The sequence below is a fragment of the Hippichthys cyanospilos genome, chromosome 1 (assembly GCF_059441005.1).
Source record: "Hippichthys cyanospilos isolate Australia breed blue-spotted pipefish chromosome 1, RoL_Hcya_1.0, whole genome shotgun sequence".
NCBI lineage: Eukaryota > Metazoa > Chordata > Actinopteri > Syngnathiformes > Syngnathidae > Hippichthys > Hippichthys cyanospilos.
The window spans coordinates 6355760-6375513 of NC_142369.1; the positions used below are offsets into that span (position 1 = coordinate 6355760).

The 19754-nt window shown below is 41.3% G+C and overlaps 2 protein-coding genes across 2 annotated transcripts; one reads left to right on the forward strand and one right to left on the reverse strand.

Moving 5' to 3' along the window:
• Window positions 1–94: 94 nt before the first annotated feature.
• Window positions 95–13245, forward strand: hspa12b (heat shock protein family A (Hsp70) member 12B). The gene is made up of 16 exons (XM_088422777.1): window positions 95–564; window positions 732–1384; window positions 1465–1640; window positions 3041–3104; window positions 3455–3537; window positions 3878–4002; window positions 4087–4273; window positions 5237–5341; window positions 5404–5520; window positions 6667–6844; window positions 8849–8935; window positions 10543–10647; window positions 10788–11046; window positions 11118–11221; window positions 11865–12055; window positions 12277–13245. Exons 4-16 carry the CDS (start codon window positions 3059–3061, stop codon window positions 12730–12732), a joined length of 2043 nt encoding a protein of 680 aa, XP_088278903.1. The 5' UTR covers window positions 95–564; window positions 732–1384; window positions 1465–1640; window positions 3041–3058; the 3' UTR covers window positions 12733–13245.
• On the reverse strand, window positions 13118–18617 carry cct7 (chaperonin containing TCP1, subunit 7 (eta)). Its single transcript, XM_088422790.1, has 12 exons — window positions 18563–18617; window positions 17971–18054; window positions 17833–17902; window positions 17654–17760; window positions 16661–16839; window positions 16419–16590; window positions 16175–16339; window positions 15892–16080; window positions 15701–15798; window positions 15006–15138; window positions 14712–14918; window positions 13118–13681 (listed from the first exon to the last, which is right to left on the reverse strand). The coding sequence occupies exons 1-12, from the start codon at window positions 18566–18568 to the stop codon at window positions 13454–13456; spliced, it is 1638 nt and encodes a 545-aa protein (XP_088278916.1). The 5' UTR covers window positions 18569–18617; the 3' UTR covers window positions 13118–13453.
• Window positions 18618–19754: the final 1137 nt, after the last annotated feature.

Here is a 19754-nt window from a genome sequence, read left to right on the forward strand (position 1 = left end):
TAATCAATGCGGCTTGTTAATGTTTGACAAAGTTGATGTTTACGTAGCAGCTTTTGCTCTTTTTACTCTACTTAGTTTAATTTTTTGAATATTCATTTTTAATATTTCCGTAATCAACCTTAGTAGCTATATTTTTCCCGCTTGAAAATCCCCCCCAAAATAGAAGATATTTGCGAGATGTTTTGAACAAGTGATGTAATGGTTTGAACGGCTGCTTCGCAGTCGAACGGTCATGGGTTTGAATCCCAGAGGCTCTCAGCTCCGAAAACATCTGTATTTAATCTTCTTTGATGATGCAGTGCCTGAAATCAACAGTAGAGGGCGACTGTGATGCGTCGTGAGACTGATTTGACTGGGCTTTTCACATACTCTCACCCCAACATCACTTGACCCTTTCTGTGACCCACCTGATGCTAACACATTTATCAGTTACATCTTGGTTGTTGGCAAACCAACTATGCATTTATAACCTGACATTTTTTCAGATTTCAGGTGTACTAAATATCCCAGTGTGAAAACTGGAATTTGATGGAATTTTTGCAACCAAAACCACACATCATGCAGGTGCATCCTACTAGAAGTGTGTGCTTTGTTTTAAAGCTTAATGATTCTTCACTAATGAAAAAAGACTATTTCTAGTCTATGTGTTTGATTATTCAAAATGTTCCTACAAAGACATCTGAATCAGTGTGTGTGTTTGGGGTGTGTCTCAGTTTTCTCATGGCTTCCAGGGTCCCAAAGATAATGTGGAATTCATGAGAGGATTGCTATGCAAGGGTCCCTTCCTGTCACCTGACTCCATCACTTCCTATGTTTGGCTTCCTGCATCGACCTTGAAGGCGCGACAGATCTTGTGAGCCGTTTGGTTTTATGTTTTTGTCTCTCCGAGTGAAGATTTTTCTTTCATCACGCCAAAGCTGCTAAAACATGGCAATTGCAAGTCACAATGGAGAATGAATGACAAACTAAGGAAGAAAAGCAGTGCGATGGCAGGGGTCCTTATCGGGGGCCTCTTGGATTTGAGGCAGTGTGGGGATACATGCCAGGTAATGGCTTCCAGGTTTGGAAATTGAATTACTCTGCTGTGTGTCATACATGTTCGTAACGCACCCGAGAGCCCCTATTTCCTCCGGCCGGCTAATGTATTTTGCAAGCACAACCCGAGCACAGCAATGAGATACGAAATAGCGGTTGAGTCTTTTGCATGCATGCCTATTGAAGCATAAAAGAAAAGAAGCAAATAAGATGACAGGAAGAAGTAATTAAACGGAGGAAGCGCAGATAATGCAAAGAAGGCGAAACAACATGATGTGATAGGCGATACGCCCTCCATTCCACTCAAGAATAGAGCACCCTCAGTCTCCCGTCTCACACACAAACGAAGGTAAATCCCCTCCCCTCCTGTCACAGTCCTCCCATTTCTGTTACCCGTGTGTGCTTTACCACTTTGCTCTGCCCCTCCAGTGCAGAGCGGAGAGAAAAAAGTTTGAGGCTGCACTCACTGAACGCCTCCACCCCCTTTCAAGAAAAAAAGTGGACCTTTTGTTAGTGGAAGAAACTCGCCGACGGTTTGGGATTTAAAGAAAGGCGTTTTTATTCCTAAAGGGTACAAAGTCGTGGTTGCAGCAGCACTCAAGGGGGTGAGTTTTGCAAGCAATGCTTGTGCTCATTTTTATGTCATAATATCCAGGAACCGGTGCTTTTCAGGTTTTCTAGTTGGTACAGTAGGAGTGATTGCAAATTTTCAGTTCCCAGGGAGTTTTATTTGTAATGTCACCTAAAAGGATATTTCATTTACTTAGTCATTTTAGCAGTTAAAAAACTTCTTATTTTGTCAATATTTTGATGATTGTTTTCTTTTCCATGTACAAATACTACCTAATAAAATGCATTTTTTCCTTTGCTGACTGAAAAAAAACATGACAAGCGCCGGGCTCAGGTAACGGCCAATCACAGCCCAGGTTGCAAATGTTACACGAAGCCCAGAAAACAGGTCAACTGTGATTGGTTCCTACCTGAGGTCTGAATATTTGGGCTAGCATTTTCAGTTGACATATTCAAACAAATTTAAAGAATTTTACTTTTCTTGCCATTTCAGCAGAAAAAGCGAATATTTCGTTTTGCAAATACTCGCAAGTAGTTTTAAAAGCACATCTGTTTTCAATTGCTGTCAACTAAACATGACATCACACGAGCCAATCATGACTCAGCTTTCAAATGTCACATGACAAAACCCAGAACACAGATCAACCGTGATTGGTCCCTAACTGAGCTGTGGGCAACTGTGGCGTGTTATTTTGAATTGACAGTAAGTGGCAAAGAGCTATTTAAAGGAATATGTTATTATTTTAGTAATTTAAACAGAAAAGTTCATATTTTGTTCACAAATATTTCGATGATTTAATTATTTTGCATGTATAGTTAATACCTTTAAAAATATTAGTTAAGTCATAGACTGAAAATGGCAACTCAGGGTAACGACTAATCACGGATCACCTTTTTTCTGGGTTTGGTCAAGTGGTCACAAGCTTAACCATGATTGGTCAGAACCTTGAGCGAATATGATGTCATTCTGAGTCACCAGCAAGTACAATATATGTTTTTAAAGGTGTTAATTGCCAATGAAAATAATGAGGAGATCAAATTATTTATGGCCACAATTTTAACGTTTCACTGCTGAAAATGGTGAAAAGATTTCGTAGCCCTTTTATTGTTTATGAAAAATAATTAGGTTTCAAATTACTATTCGACAATTTATTCTTTTAACTTTTCCCGTGCTGAAAATGTCTTAATAAGCTTACTATCCCTTTAATTGTTTGTGGGGAAAAAAAATGAGGTTACCAAATTATCTGCAGTAAAAATTAACATTTTAAATTATTTGATTGGCAAAAATAGCTAAATAACTAATGTAACCTTTTAAACACATCTTCTCACTTGTGGTTAATTACATCTGAAATGTTCCCAGTGCTAGTCTCACCCCCCCCCCCCCCCCCCCCCACATTAATATGACTTGCCTTTATTTTCTGTCGCCCCCTCCCAGAGCGTGGCACCTTTAAAGATGGCTGACACCAAGCAGCCGGACCCAGGGAGCCTCCCATTGTCATGTGAGATGCATTTCTGTTGTCATAGCAACGGCAGCAGGCTTTATCTTTTGAGGATGTAAACACCCGCTGACCTCCGCATGTTCTTCTCCCACTTGATTATTCACTTGGCATTCCCAAGACATTCCGCTCGTTTTTTCTCATATAATCCCCACATCTCAAGCCAAGTGTGTTTCCACGCTAAAGTGCAAATGAGCAGGAAGAAAAAGTGTGACGGCTTATTTATCAATGCGTGTCAGTCTTCCTTTTTCCCTGCGATAAGATTTTCCACTCACTGTTTGAATAGCTTTTCCAATGTGGAGCTTTTCCATGCATTCCGGGAAGAATCCTTTTATCCGTTCTTGTCTTTGCAGGTGATAGTTTATCAGTGCCCTCTTCGGCAGCCGCTTCGAGAAATGATTGCAGCATCGCGCCCCTCACACCGTCACCCTCACCGGTACCCACACACACACACACACACACACACACACACACACACACACACACACACGTGATTTGTAATATGGACAAATTGGCATCACATTACTAAATCTATTTTGAACACAAGATATGATTTAACTCTTTTTATTTTGGTGCAAAACCCTCATCTAATTTGTTTTTCTTTAACAAGTTTTTGAGGAGTAGGATCCCCTTTTTCTCAAAATATTACGAATTCAATCTGTACCTTTAAAAACAATGTGTGTCTGAGAATGAGTTCACATGCTCAGTAATGCAATTTGCAATCAGCATATGTAAGGACATACATTTCTTTAGTAATTTCTTTTTTTGATTTTTAGAGAGTGGAGGTCAGACCACGGATGGCCTGTCCATTCTCAGTTGTTGTGGCGATAGACTTTGGGACCACCTCGAGCGGTTACGCTTTCAGCTTCACAGAAGACTCGGAAGCCATCCACATGATGAAGTGAGGCCGGCCTCGCTTTTAATCAATCCTACCCACTGATTTTTATATAGAATGATTTTTTTCCCCCCAATTTGTTGCACGCAGGCGCTGGGAGGGCGGTGACCCCGGCGTGGCCAATCAGAAGAGCCCCACGTGCCTGCTGCTGACCCCTGACTTGCGCTTCCACAGTTTTGGGTTTGCGGCGCGGGACTTTTACCATGATCTGGATCCAGATGAAGCTCGCCACTGGCTCTACCTTGATAAGTTCAAGATGAAGATTCACAGCACTTGTGTAAGCGAACTTAAGACATTAGTACAAAAGAACCGATTCAAGTCTTTTAGATAAAGGGAAGCTACAACTATTTAGACATTTTCAGCAATAAAAAGGTCATATTTAATACCTAAAGTATTTTTCATGTTTACTCAAAACATTAAAAAATACATTTGCCACTCTCTGTCCACTGAAAATGACATCACATGCTCAGGACTCAGATAACGACACATCACGGCGAGCGTGTCTTCAGGGTTTAGTCATGTGATTTTCACAAGCTGAGCCATGATTGGTCATTATTTTCAGGGGACATTATGTAGAAAAATGTGCTTGTAAAGTTATTGATTGTATCTAAAAAATAATCTACTCTTCAAAAGGAAAAAGCAATATAAAACGACTTTCAACAAATGTTTTTTTTTTAACAGGGTTTTTTTCTAGTTACAGATTAAATCGAAAGAGAAAAAAAAGTTAATGTGCATCAAAGTGTTTGAAATAAGCAATATTTCAATGCCTATTTCAAATAGAAATATTTTTGACCAATTGAACCTTTTGACATCGGAAAAATATTGAATTAGTGAACAATAAAACATGTAAATAGATTTGGAATTTGAACACAGGAGCTCCATTGTTTTAAACATTTCAACCTGAAGAAAAAGTACAAGACACCGTGCTGATTTTTTTTTTTTTAATAAATCACATGTGATTCAAAAAAAATTGACAGCAATTGAAAAATATTATAACTGTGAAATTTGACTATACGAGCGCCACTGCACCACCTTGTGCCATGGATGTGTAATTACACTTCACACGGCAAAAGCTAAGCAAGTTCCCCGGGGTCATACGTGCCCCCCAGGGGTGGCCGCCCCGTTATTTGAGATGGTCCCAATTCTGTTCCCAATTTTATGACTGAACGGTATCTAGCACCTGTTCTGATAACTTGTCAAAACAGAAGATGCACTTTTATAAACGCTGTATTTACCGCAGAATCTCACGATGGACACGGAGCTGGAGGCGGTTAACGGCAGGCAGGTGCCGGCCATTGAGGTCTTCGCTCACGCCCTGCGCTTCTTCAGGGAGCACGCCCTAAAGGTACGACAGTCAAATGTGCATCGTCAGCACTGGCTAAGGAAGCTGACCCGATATCGTTTTAGGAGGTGAAGGAGCAGACGTCCTCCGTGCTGGAGGGGGACGATATCAGATGGGTGATCACCGTCCCCGCCGTGTGGCGACAACCCGCCAAGCAGTTCATGCGAGAGGCCGCTTACATGGTCAGTGCCACCCATTGGCGAGTCGCGCCCACACCTGCGTTTAGTCAGCACGCTCTGAGCATTTTACGGGCGTGTGCGCGCATTCTTCCTGCTGGTCATGATGTCATCGGCAGAACAATGAGCAAGACCGGCGCATAAACACGGGAAGTTGTGAGCAGTCACCGCCCTGCGCTCATGCACACACACACACACACACACACACACACACACACCTACAGTATGTACAGTACTGTTCGCTCTAATTAGATCCACTCCTCTTCAGTCCCACACATGACCTTTGACCCCATGGTCATGAGCCCTCGTATATGTTTATGTTGCACAGCTGGCTTTCCGCCTGTGTTTATGTGTGGCTCACCCAGCATGCCCTCTTCTAACCACTCGTTTACCTGCACTCCAACTTTTTCACCCTTGTGCAGACACTTTGCTAATTACTGAATACACATTGCATGTTTTTGCTCATTTTCTAAATGCTTTTAAAAGCGTAGTAATTCAAGTTATTTATGATTTTTTTTTTCCTTCAACCACTCAAATTGTTCAGTGGCGTCAGTTCTAGCCATACATATGTAGGTTATATTTATTAACACCCACAATTTTTTTTTTAAATGGTTTGTCTGTCTTTGTAGTTTGTGACATGATGATGACACTTTAAGACAAAAACATTAACTGGTCTCTACCATCACCTACTGTCTTGAGGTGAAACACAAATCAACAAAAGAATTTTCTGTTTGCTGACGTAGATTGACCGCCGCTCAGCGGAATGTTGCAAAAATCGCAGGAAAATCAATGTAATAAATCATATTAAAATGCATCTCAAAAATGGTAATTATAATGGTTTTATATGGTCCAAAATTTGGACAATGATTATTTTTGTACACAAAATCTTGCATGTCCAACTGAAATCACATAGAAAAGTCTGAATCCTTGCATTTTGAAATTTTACATGTTTTAATCATCTGCTGGAAATTTCAGCTCCCCAGTGTTTTTTTCCCATTGATTCTTTTATGAAATCATGAAGAAATAATCAAAGGAATGTCCATAATTTGTAACATAATACCACAGAGGTTGAAGTTGCATTATTGCATCTTGATGAGGACCCCAAAGGCTTTATTGAACCCTTCTTTCTCTGGTTCCTCTTTTACCTCCTAGGCGGGGCTGGCGTCCCCGGACTGTCCTGAGCAGCTCCTCATCGCTCTCGAACCGGAGGCCGCTTCCATTTACTGCCGCAAGCTCCGCCTCCACCAGGTGATCGACCTGAGCCTCCAGCCGGTCGCCAACGGCGTGGATGTGAACGGATCACGGCCTTTTGACTCCAGCTTCAGACAAGGTCGGCCAACACGTGTGTTTGTGCTCTTTTCCATAAAACTGAATTGGAAAAACCAAGCAAGCGCTCAAACGGGGCAACGGGAGAATAATTATTCTGTACAAGAATATTTCAGCCAAATACCACCGACCCCCCCCCCTCAACTGCGCTGCTCCGCTTACAAGTCACTGCGAGAACATTCAATCCCTCACGCACACACATGCATAGGCATACACTAAACACAGGATATTGTAATTGGAACAAGGTGTAGCCAGACTATGATCTCACCCCCGCTTGCCTTGTAATTTTAACTCCATTACTTTTTTTCCTTCACTCTTTGTTCACTCGTTGATGATTGTTTTATTTTATTTTGTTTTTTTTAATAACACGCTGCAAACATACACTTGGAATCCACGTCATAGTTTTGCTATCTCAAACTATTCTTCCACATCAGTTTCCACACCGGAGCCATTTGTACTCAGGCATATGCACAATATTTCTTATGCAAATTGTTTCCAGATTTGGACCGTCACCCACACATCTGCGGGCTGTAAAAATGCTTTTTTAGCCTGGCGTCACACACAAAAGAAGGCCACACATGTCACCTCAAAGAACAAAAGTCACCACTGCTCAATCGCATACGAATCACGTTAGTTTTTATTACTCCGACTCTGCAGGCCTTAGGGGGTTCTAAGGGAACTTAAATAAACACGCTGCAGTATGAAAGCCGCACACACATTCTCCCTCACTATTTCCCCCCCTTCAAAAGACTTAGTGAATGTTTATTTTTGTAATTCCACATCGTCCTCGACTATTCATCATCTCAAAGTCGTGACATCTCATTGCTTGTGCACAGATCTGCTCTGCATGTTTTTTGTGGACTAGGTTTTCTGCATGTATTAATAAATCTAATTTAAGGCTTTTTAATGCCATGCCAGGAAAAGTGACATTTTCTTTACAAATTAGGAGCAAATTAATTGGAACCTCACTCTTCGTGGTCTGTCACGGCATAAAAAGCTTTCAATTAATTCGCCGATACTTGTTTGGTTTCTGCAGGCGTCGGAAAATCGAATTTAATTCTTTTCAACCCTTGTGCAGTATTTTATCTACTGGTTTGATCTTTATATCAAAGGCATTTCAAAGGAAAAGAACACAATAGGGAGCTGAAAATTCACCCAGATGGTGACAACATGTCAAAGTTCAACATGGCTCAACTTCCTAGTTATCACACTACCAGGAGTGTGCCATACTGTGCAAGAGTTAATGCTGTTGCTAAAAGAGTGTTTGTTTTTTTCAAATTAAGAGCAAATGAATTGGTAGATAAAGCAACTTAATGCAAAATTGTGTTGTAATGAATCCTTTGCCAAACGGTTTATACCTTTATTTTGTTAAGTTTTATATGGACGTGCGCGATCAACACTGATGCAATGTTACAGCAGAAGATACAGAAATAAAACAGATGATGTTACACGATCTATTATTTGGAATTGCTGAATTAAATTTTACTATACTACCAGTACATATGTAGTTCTGAAGCAGCGATCGCCAACCTTTTTGAGACTGAGATTTACGTCTTTGGTACTGAGTAATCCAAAGGGCTACCAGTTTGATACACACTTCAGAAATAACAAATTTGCTCAAAGTGTTTGTCATAATGTTATTGTTATTGGTTAATTATTGTCATATCCTTTTATGTGAAGACACATTTTTAACTCACCCAAAGACATATTTTTAAGAGTCCAGACATTCAATCACACTACAGTACATGAATGATTTCTCACAATAATTAAGAAACAGCTGCAGTAAATTTGTGAATCAAGTATATGACGTAATATATGTAAATTTTGTTTGTAAAATTCCTAGACGATCACAATGTTCTATGAGTTTTAAGTTAATTGCAGAACAGGCCTGCGACCTACTCATGTGATCCTTGTTGACCCCTGTTCTAAAGTTTAATGAATCAGAATTTCTAGAGGAAATCACTGAATCCCAATCAGAGTCCAATTTTGTCATCTTCATGTGTTGCAGCCAGGGAGCAGTTGAGGCGATCCAGACACAGCAGAACCTTCATCGTGGAGAGCGGAACCGGAGAGCTGTGGTCCGAGCTGCAGACCGGTATGATTTTATTGATGATTTTCAACTTTCACATCGCCGCTGGTTCCTTGTGAGAAAGCATTTCGGTTGACGGTTGCACTAAAAAAAACTACACGGCCACAGTTCAAATGAAAGGGTCATAAAATTTGCACTTTCCTTTCTACACACACACACACACAACACCAATTTGACTTTTCTTTTCTGCTGCGTTCAACATACCTGAACCAAAAGCTGCGCCTTATCGCAGCACTTATCATAAACACTGGCACGGAGGGAGCGCAATAATCTAAAATTCCTGGAGACTGTATGGGTCCAAGTGGGAATTTAATGGGATACTTTATTTATTTAGGAGTAAAATGTTAATACTTGATGACTACATTTTTATCATGTGTGAGCAATAACTTTAAAAAGCATATTTTCCACTTGCTGTCGACTGAAAATGACATCAGATGTGGGCTCAGGTGACAACCAATCATAGCTCCGTTTGTCACATGACCAAACCCAGAAAATACGTCAGCCGTGATTGGTTGTTACCTGAGCTATTGTTGCCAAAACACTTCCAACTAATAAGCAAAACATTGTACTTCTATTACGAAAAAAAATAGGTTGCCTTTAACTTTTTTGACCTTTGTAAAAATTGCATTTTTGTGTGAAACAATTAACACAAGCCAGCATATTGGAAAAGACACAATTTATGGGGAAAAATGCTAAACATATCTGGCTATTTCTTTCTTTGGGCACAAGAAAGGCTATTTTAGTTTGAAGTCATATCTGTAAAGAAATAGGCTAAATTTCAAGATTTTTTTTTCCCCAAGCTGGTCAGCGTATTAAATTAATTTATTGGTATGCACGGAGTGTGAACACACCTAAGACAACCACACAATAAACCCGATCAACCCAGTAATAGACTCAATATATTTTCCAGAAATTCTCAATTGCCCTTGCTCTGATGTAACTATCATCAGTAATTCTATTTCTTACACTCTTTATTCCCTCACCTTGTCCATCACATTCTTTTTCACCTCAATATTTTCTTCTTTCTTCTTTTAGCTCTCACTCTGCTCACTTTTCCTGCTCCCTCCATTTTACTTCACACCGCTTTCCTGTGGCTTATTTAGAGTGTGATCATCTATAAAATCGTTGTATCCTGTAACAGTGTGGCCAGACAGAGTCAGAACATTGTAAAAAATAGTCATAAATATGAATAATTTGCAAGGAATTTGTTGATATTTTGAAATTGTATATACGCCATGGCATGTTGGGTGGGTGGATTTGCGATAGTTGTTAATAGTTTTAGAAATTGTGCTACATGAATCGCTTTGAGAGAGTAAGCATTCAAAAAAACTGTAATTGTCTTTGTTTGTTTTTTGGGCCTGCAGCACTTTTGTGTCAACTTTTACTGTCTTTTAAATGTGTTGTATAAGTAAACTGGTATTATGGTATACAGTAGTATATTCGAGTAGGATATGAAAAATAGTGAAGTCATCAAATGAAAGCCAAAATACGGTATATATATTTTTGTTGCTAAAATGGCTAATTAAACAAAGTACAGTATTCCATTAAGGGGGAAAAACCTTTTGTTCTTTGTACTGAATAGTACTGGAACTAAAGGCTAATGTGTCTCACAGGTGACAAGTACATTGTAGCAGACTGCGGAGGAGGAACAGTGGATCTGACGGTCCATCAAATTGAGCAGCCGCAAGGGACGCTTAAAGAACTCTACAAGGCCTCAGGTGCTAAAACAGACAGACTACATTATTTGTTATTGATCTAACTCAAAAAGTGAACAAATCCATTCATTGTGGCGAGATGGAAAACATAAATAATCCGCAAATTCTGCAGGCCCTTTTCAACAGTTTTGTCTTCCTTTCAGGTGGTCCACACGGCGCCGTGGGTGTGGACCTGGCCTTCGAGTCCATGCTTAGCCAGATCTTCGGGGAAGACTTCATCCAGAGCTTCAAAGCCAAACGGCCGGCCGCCTGGGTGGACCTCACTATCGCCTTCGAGGCCAGGAAGCGGACGGCGGCACCCGGCCGGGCCAACGCCCTCAACATCTCCTTGCCCTTCTCCTTCATCGACTACTACAAAAGACACAGGGGGCAGAGCGTGGAGGCCGCTCTGAGGAGAAGCAAGTCAGTGGCGGCATTCAGAAACGGGACCTTACTGTTTTTAAAAGCTTGACTGCAACTCTTGTGTGTTCTAGTATGAACATCGTGAAATGGTCGTCGCAGGGGATGCTGCGACTTACGCAGGAAGCCATGAACGAGCTTTTCCAGCCCACCATCGCCAATATCGTGCGACACATCGGTGAGAATATTAATAAAATGATCATAACACTGGTCAGCACGGTGCCAAGAAAATTTCAATGGTTTTTATTGTCTCTACGTTTTGAAGTATTCCGTATTTGAGTAGAATATGTGAGTTGTGTGATATTTTTTAGTGGTTGCCTTGTGACATATTTTGTTCCTCTAGATGGCATGAAAAAAAAAGAACTATATGGCATGGAATATTTTTTCATTTTTGCGATATTGTTACATGTCAATCAAGCACCTTCGATTTGCAATTTTGAGAAAAAATACCATGACAAACGAACCTCACTTTCACATTACTTCTTAGTGGGGCCCCATGGTGGGGACTTTTTCTTGTTCCCTTGTAAATTTGCATTTCCACTAAGTGGTCCCCTCTTCTTGGCTGGTACCCACATAACTCACAGGCATGTATTTTTTTTCCTAGCCTAAGAATGTCTTTATATTATTGCAGTTTACTGAAAAGCTCTGGCCCACTCCATGTACACTAAGGATATCAATATGTCTTTATATCGCCGCCTGGTGGCCAAGGTGTGCATCGCCTAAGCAGCACCACAATACCTATTGAATTCAAGCAAAAACAAAAAGTGGCAAAAGCTGCTTAATTCTTTCCATTCTAATTTTATTTTTACTGCGTGTTGTAGAGGAGCTAATGTCGAAGCCAGAGGTGCGCGGCGTGCGTTTCCTCTTCCTGGTGGGCGGATTTGCCGAGTCGCCCATGCTGCAGAAAGCCGTCCACAAAGCACTGGGACGCACCTGCCGCATCATCGTCCCCCACAACGTCGATCTGACGATCCTGAAGGGGGCGGTGTTGTTTGGGCTGAACCCCACTGTGGTGAGCGCACATTAACTTTGAAGTTTGAAATTTCCTTACCATCTGGGTGGAATTTCAGCTCCTTAGTGGCTTCTAGCAATGCATTCCCTATGATGAGAAATGAAAGCTTGAACACATAAGGTGAAATGCCAAAGACAGGCTAATGGAAATTAGCATGGTGGAACGCGAGCATGATATTTTCAAACTTTTGAGCAGTTCATTGCAAGATTGATCCCTCACAGGTGCGGGTGCGTCGATGCCCGCTGACATACGGCGTGGGCGTTTTGAACCGCTTCGTAGAGGGGCGCCACCCCCGGGACAAGCTTCTCATCAAAGACGAGCGACAATGGTGCACAGACATCCTGGACCGCTTCGTGTCCGTGGACCAATCGGTGGCTCTGGGCGAGGTGGTGAGGCGGAGCTACACGCCCGCACGCCCGTGCCAACGCAAGATCATCATAAACATCTACTGCAGCGCCACCGACGACGTCACGTACATTTCCGACCCGGGGGTTAGGAAGTGCGGGATGCTCACGTTGGAACTGCCCGAGCCATCGCTACCGCCCGCCGCGGGAGCACCGGGGAGAAGGGAGATCAGGGCCACCATGCAGTTCGGCGATACGGAAATCAAAGTTACGGCAGTGGATGTCATGTCCAAACGCTTCGTTAAGGCTTCCATTGACTTCCTGTCCAACTGAGGAGGAAATTTAATTCCACTGAGATCATTTGTGGCGCAAACGTGTCCAAAATCCAGAAGACCAAGAAATGTGTCATGCTCAATTACGGAGATCAGTAGGTCTTCTTGATTTTTTTTTTTAGGCCACGACCTCTTTTTAATCCAACATACTACCTGAACACAGTCCGAAATCCAGGATGGGAGAAGTTTGTAAAGCAAGGACCTGTTCTCAAATAGCAGGAAACTGGTAGGACCATATAGTTCAAAATAACCTTCTGTTCCATTCCGTTTTGGGCGGAAATTGATTCACTTTGCAGGTTCAATCCCCAGCATGCAAATAAGTCCGTTATTTTATATGTTATTTTGCCATTGTCCCGATGTAAAAAGTAACCCACGCAAGCCATTGGTAAGTTGATTTCAGCTGTGCATTTATTGTTGAGAATGGTCCAATAAATACATGCACACTGCGCAGGTTATTTCAGTGCTTTTCGTTCGAAGTTTGCGACATAACAAAACCAGATGAGCAGTTGCAGAACAAAAGAGGAAGAGGCGGGCCTAGAGATCGGGACAGACCAGCAACATGACAGCCGACGAAGGCGGTGCTTGCTAAGTCACACGCAACGAAGCTTAAACTCACAGGTGAGAGAAAATGAAATGTCTTCAAATATGGAAATTGACACCTGCTGTTTCCTGTTGGCCTCAATGTAACTCAATGCAGTAGTTGGGAGGGGGGCGGGGAGTTCTTAGTGGGCGTGAGGCCTTCCGCGGCCTCTGCCTCTTCCGCCGCCGGGCGGTCCGTCGACGGTGCTGCGCGGGTTCTTGATGGTCTCGTCGACCGACAGGATGAGGCAAGCCGCCTCCGAAGCCGCAGTCAGAGCGTTGATGCGAACGATCGACGGCTCCCACACGCAGGCGGCGAAGTTGTCGGCGATGTCCTCGTTGTTGATGTCCACGCCGTACCACATGCCGCCCTGTAGTGGTGTGCAGTCAAAAACTTGTCAGGTAGCTGTCATTTTCGAGATCAGCGGTTTTCATGAAATTTTTGACGGGGTTCCAGCAGGTATCAGCAAATCTATTTTAATGTTATGGCGGGGACAGGGGAAAGTACGTGTTCCTTGTCAAACTAAAAGCAAATGAATTGGAACATGAAGCAACTTATTGCTAATTTATGTGTCTATTTTATGGAGTAGCTGAACAAAATACGCCCTAGAGATAAGTCTTTTTTTTGTGTTGGTTAGGAGGTACTTGGCTGTAAAAATATTTCACAAATGAGGGGGAGGGGCAGAAGATTTTGGAAGGATACTTAATTGGTCATTTTCATCAGTAAAAATATAGTATTTTATCTTCCTTATATTTAATGTGCAATTAATACCTTTAAAAACACATTTTGCCTCTTTCATCGCACACACATATTAGGACTGAACTAACAACCAATCAAGTCTCACCTGTTTTCTGGGTTTGGTCATGTGATTGGAAAGTTGACCAATAATTGGTTGTTAGCAGAGTGCTGGGTACATATGTCATTTGCAGTCAACGCAAAACATGTTTTTAAGGGTAGTAAATGTACACGAACAATAATGATGCAAATTATAGACAAAATATAAAAAACTGCATTTAATTTTTAATTGCCATTTCAAGATGAATAGTCTGTTCTCGCGAGTTGAATTCTATTCAAATACATTTCCCACACAAAAATGCAAACTTTTTTCCTTCTTTATGATGCATTTTGTTGGGCTGGTGTGACTTATATTCCAGAGCAATTTGTAGTTCGGGAAATATGCAATACGTACTGAGAAATTCTACGAACAAAACTCTTTTAAAAAAAATTGCAATCTTAAATTGAGGGCAGCGTATTATACACGGGGCTTAAAAAGACATAAATATTTAAAGTGTTGAAAATGGCTTGCTATCGTCCATAAATTTCAATAATCATTCTGGAGATACAAAGATTCCATCTGTTGGCAACAATAAATACACAAATTCCCAAATATGGCGTCCTACCTGAGCATGTTTAGCACGCAGCTTGTTCAGGATGTTGGTGGCGTCAAAGCCGGCGTTGTCACACAGCTGTCGGGGAATGACCTCCAGGGCCTTGGCGTAGGCGCCGATCAGCAGCTGCTGCTTCCCCGGAATGGTTCTGGAATAATAGCGCAGGTACTTGGACAGCTCCATCTCCACAGCCCCTCCCCCTGCCACCACAGAGTCGTTCTGGGAAAGAAAGATGAACAACAGAAGGTAAGTCAGGCTCTTGATGAATCCGCTATGAGCAGGACTTGGGTTTTTATGTTCCCTGACCTTGATGGCTCGGCGCACAATCATGATGGCGTCGTGCAGCGAGCGCTCCGTCTCCTCCGTGAACTGCTCGGCTCCTCCTCTCAGGATGATGGTGCACGTTTTGGCCTTTGGACAGCCCTTGAACAAGTTGTACCTACACCGGAGAACCGAGTTGTCCATGAATTTTTGAGAATGAAGTTGAGATGAAGTAGAGCAGTGAGACACACTACTAGAAAAAGTCCTTTAAAAAAGCCTCTCTCAAATCAGTCACATCTATGCAAAATTCCTTATAAAATAAATGATATGAGTATTTGAATGTAATATACTGGAAGTTTATAAAAATGATGTTATAATCAGGACGCATTTTAAAAACCCAGTCGGCCCCATATCAAAATGGTTTAACCCAAACTGTCATTATGCCAATTAGAAAACTATTTAAAATGTTAATTCTCTTTATGAGAAGTTCATTTCTGTTTGGCCAGACATGTCAGACAGAAATAAATGTAAGATTGAAGTACAGTATTAGTTTTTACGTTGGAATTTAAATCCAAATTAAGTGAATCATTTTGAGGATGGTAGCTGGTATGACGTTATGTGACCACAAGATGTCAGTGTGGCTATATTATAAGGCTTCATCCAATTGTTTCCTTTGTCAAAATGAGTATGGCAAAATTCTCAATGCTTCATCAACCAATCTCCAGAATGAAGAGTCTTACCTTTCTCCTCCCACTTGGACCTCCTCGAAGAGCTCACACTGTCCCAGGACTTCGTCTGTCAGATTACTAACTGAAGTCTGGATGGAGCCCCCGCAGGCCTGCATGTCACATGACACAATGTGGTTTCCTTCAGATCATTCTTATGTACTCATTCCACCATTTTCAAAAAAGTAGATGTTCTTGTGTCCAACCATCATGGTCCTCTTCAAGTCTTCCTCCTGCACCCTCCCTGCACAGAACAGGTCTCTGTCTGCAAAGTACTGGGTGGCCACGTCACCGATGGGCAGCTTGGACAGAACTACTTTGGCTCCCGACTTGTAGATTTTCTCCAGCTTGTCGTAAAGGATGTTCCACTCCGCGTCCACGATAGCTTGGTAGTCCTGCAGATAAGAGGATGAGAATGAATGAATGAATGAATGAATGAATACCAAAAAGGGGACCTCGAGTGTCATGTATTTGGGGGGGTCTTCATACCTCCACAGACTTCACCCGAACCTCAGCGTTGTCCTTCTCTGCTTTCAACTCCAGCTCGATGTTGAGCAGCGCGATCTTTGGATTCTCATAACACTTGGGCTGCATCTCGAAGCCGGCATAGGAAAAGGTCTTCTTGAAGGCTACCCCAGAAATCAGCTGGGAATCCTGAGCGAGATGGAAACAAGACACGCTTGTTTTAAATCGAAACGTTTTGTTTTGGAAGAAGACAGGAGAGGAAACCAACCTCCAAAGCTCCTCCCTGGACCTTCTTGATGCCGATCATCTTGAGGGACAGGAGCTCATCCAGGGACATGACAGCGTCCACAACCATCTTGGAGAAAAACTCCTTCTGGCCGGCAATCAGCTTGGAGTTGAGCGCCGTGGCTGCACACTTTTCCAACAACTGCCGCAGCTCTCTGAGAAGACCACCAAAAAGGTAAGAAAAAAAAATATTGAACAGGATTTCAAGCACGTGCGAGCACTCACTGTTTGTCGTCCTTCTTCACAGGAACGGCTATCTCCTTGATTTTGTTAACAGCCAGGTTGGTCGCAGTACGGAACGCTCGGATGATGGTCTGAGGGTGGAGCCCCTCCTCCACGTACGGCTTCAACTGCTTCAGGAACTCGGCGGCCAGGAGCGTGACCGAGGTGGTGCCATCTCCGACCTGAGTCCAGGTACATAGATTTTTGGAATTACGATCTTGAAAGACTACAAGTAATAATAGGAAGTTTCTCAGTTCCAAAAAAATAATAATAATCTGCTTCGAGTACTTGATTATGTAAAGTACACCATCAGGGGAGAAAAAAAAAAAAAGTCTAGCTAACTGAGTCAACAAATGTTCACGCTATGCATGGATAATAAACCCAAATCCAAAATAATACATGAATATCAATGTCTCGGTCTACTTTTATTCTGAAGCAAATCCTGGCAGACTTGACTCCTCATCGACAACAACACTACATTATCCTGCAATCGATTTCAATAGCTAAATATTCTAATAAGGATGATTAAAAAAGATTAACTACGCTGAATTTGTATTATGCAGTGGCTGTTTCTAATAACTAGTGGCGGCTTTAATGTTAGCAGCTAGCAGCACTCAACTGCCTCGTATCAGCTGATGAGCGCCCTCAGATTACTTTCAACGGCAGTTGAATCAGTATTAATCAGTTCAAGTACAAACAAATGTCTCAAAAGTATTTGTCTTTTGTATATACAATTACGTAGAAAATGTCTTTTTTTTCATCCGAATACCTGCTTTTTCAATAGATTTTTCAGAAGGATATTAGAACTATACTATCCAAAATATTCAACCCTAGCTTGAATCTCACTTCATCACACTTCTTTGCTAGGACGTTAAAATGGCGAACTGAAACTTTTCCCATTTAAATGGACTGATTAACTAAATAAACAGGTATCATATCCAATCATGGTTACGCTTGTAAATTTACAACCCTTGCCAATTTAAATATAAACAATACCTCAGCATCCTGAGAGCGAGCAATGTCCACCAGGGTCTTGGCTGCAGGGTGGACCACATCCAGCAGCTTCAGGATGGTGGCCCCGTCATTGGAGATGGTAGCCTTACCTGGAAAACACAAAGTTTGTTTAAAACCAGCACATCTGGCTCATCCCTGAAGACATTCTCGGTCCATCTCACCTCTGCTGTCTACCATGAGTTTGTCCATCCCTCGGGGCCCCAGGGTTGTCCGCACGGCCTCGGATATAACCTAAGACACGTGTAGGCAGGGTTGATAAAGATGGGGCCACACGCACAAAATTCGAGAGATTTTCACACCTGGCAGGCATTGATGTTGCTGATGAGTTGGGGGATCCCCTGAGACGTATCTGTCCCTTCCTTCAGCAGGATCACAGGTGTGGGCTGTGGACAAACAATGGGGAGCATGGTTGACATTTTGTTTTAATCTGTAAACTACTAGTATCGGTATTTAGTAATATTTAGGAACTAGTCAACTATAGCTTATTCTGATGCTCCGTTGGCTCTATGCTAAGTGCTCCAGCTTTCATTCATACAAAGAGGCTAGCGGCTAACAAAACTTCTGAACTACAACTAATCGAATCATTAATATAACCACGACATATTTCAGAGGTTGCATTACGGTTTAAATGTCAAACTTTGCTAATTTCATTTTGTCGCGTTTTTAATCATCACAGTAAGCATCGTATACGCCCAGGGACAGCTGTTAGCCTTCAGATGCTAACATCATTTTTAGGCGTTTTAAAGAGTCTTTTCGTGAAATAATGGCTTTTCACCAACAAAAACTAAATAAAGATGAAGATCGCATTGTTTGGGTGAAAAGGCACGACGTGAAACATTAGGATGAAAAAGGATTGTACTACAAAAGCAGCATGAAGGCCATTTCGCTCACCATCATCTTTGCAGTTTCTTCGAGAAGCTTAGGGCCGGCATGAAATCCCACAATGCTTTGCGACGGTGCGTTCAAAAGCATGTGGGATAGCTCGTAAATTTATGAGTACATTATGGAACTGTAGTTTGCCTTAAATAACTTTTTTCTTTTTAACGCAACGTTAGCTTATTTGTTTCACTGCTTTATTTAGACAATTGACATTGTGCAATAATAATAAGCAATAATATAACATGCACGAGGTCCAGAACAGACAAATAAAAGAATAGATAAATAATTATTACAAATAATTTTACATTTTAGGGCTTAACTCCTTCCATCGCAAAGATATACAGTATTTTTACGTTTTTTTTATAGAGTCCAGACATTCAGCCTGATGTATTTGTTTATACCTTTTTTCTATGTTTTTTTTTTAAAGGAATCTCTAAAAATGGTTGAAAAAAAAACATTTGAAGTATAATGTAATACTTTCGGCACTTACTTTAAGTAGATAGTTAAGTACTAAAGTAAGCAGTTACTTCTTTAGAACACAAAGTAATTGATTACCTGAAGTACTTTAAGTAATGATTTACTAACCTTAAAGTAACTGAGTACTTAGTATCAACTTGAGTACTTGATTATATAAAGTAATCAATTATCTTGGTACTTAAGTAGTTTGGGATTACTTTCAAACTTAATTTCTTTTAAATCTTTGACACTTTACTTTAAAAATATAAATCAGTTACCTGGGATGGAATGTCTAGACTCTTGATGCAAACATGTCTTTGGGATTAAATGAGTTCATAATTTCATCTATAAAATAAAAGCATACACTAATGTCAGGAATATATAGAGCAAACTGTACAAGACTATACATTTAATCTTCTTTTCAAAAAAGGGTATGAATTTAAAGCATATGCAGGATTTGCATACTGTGAGGCAAAAAAAAAAGCAGTGCAGCGTCGTTTGCATTTTTTATGAATTGAGCTTAGCATTTGCATGTGTAGGCACAGTGTATTTTTTTAAGTCATAAACACTTTGGTACTACTGCACGTTCAAAATTGTGGTTATTGTTTACTGCGTTCTAAAGAAAGTGACAATCAACAAACATTCAACTGACATTTTTAATAGCATTTTTAAACACATTTTTACACTCAAACTCAAATCCTCGCAGAGGTGAAATGTCTGAACCACTTCACCGAATTTAACATTATGA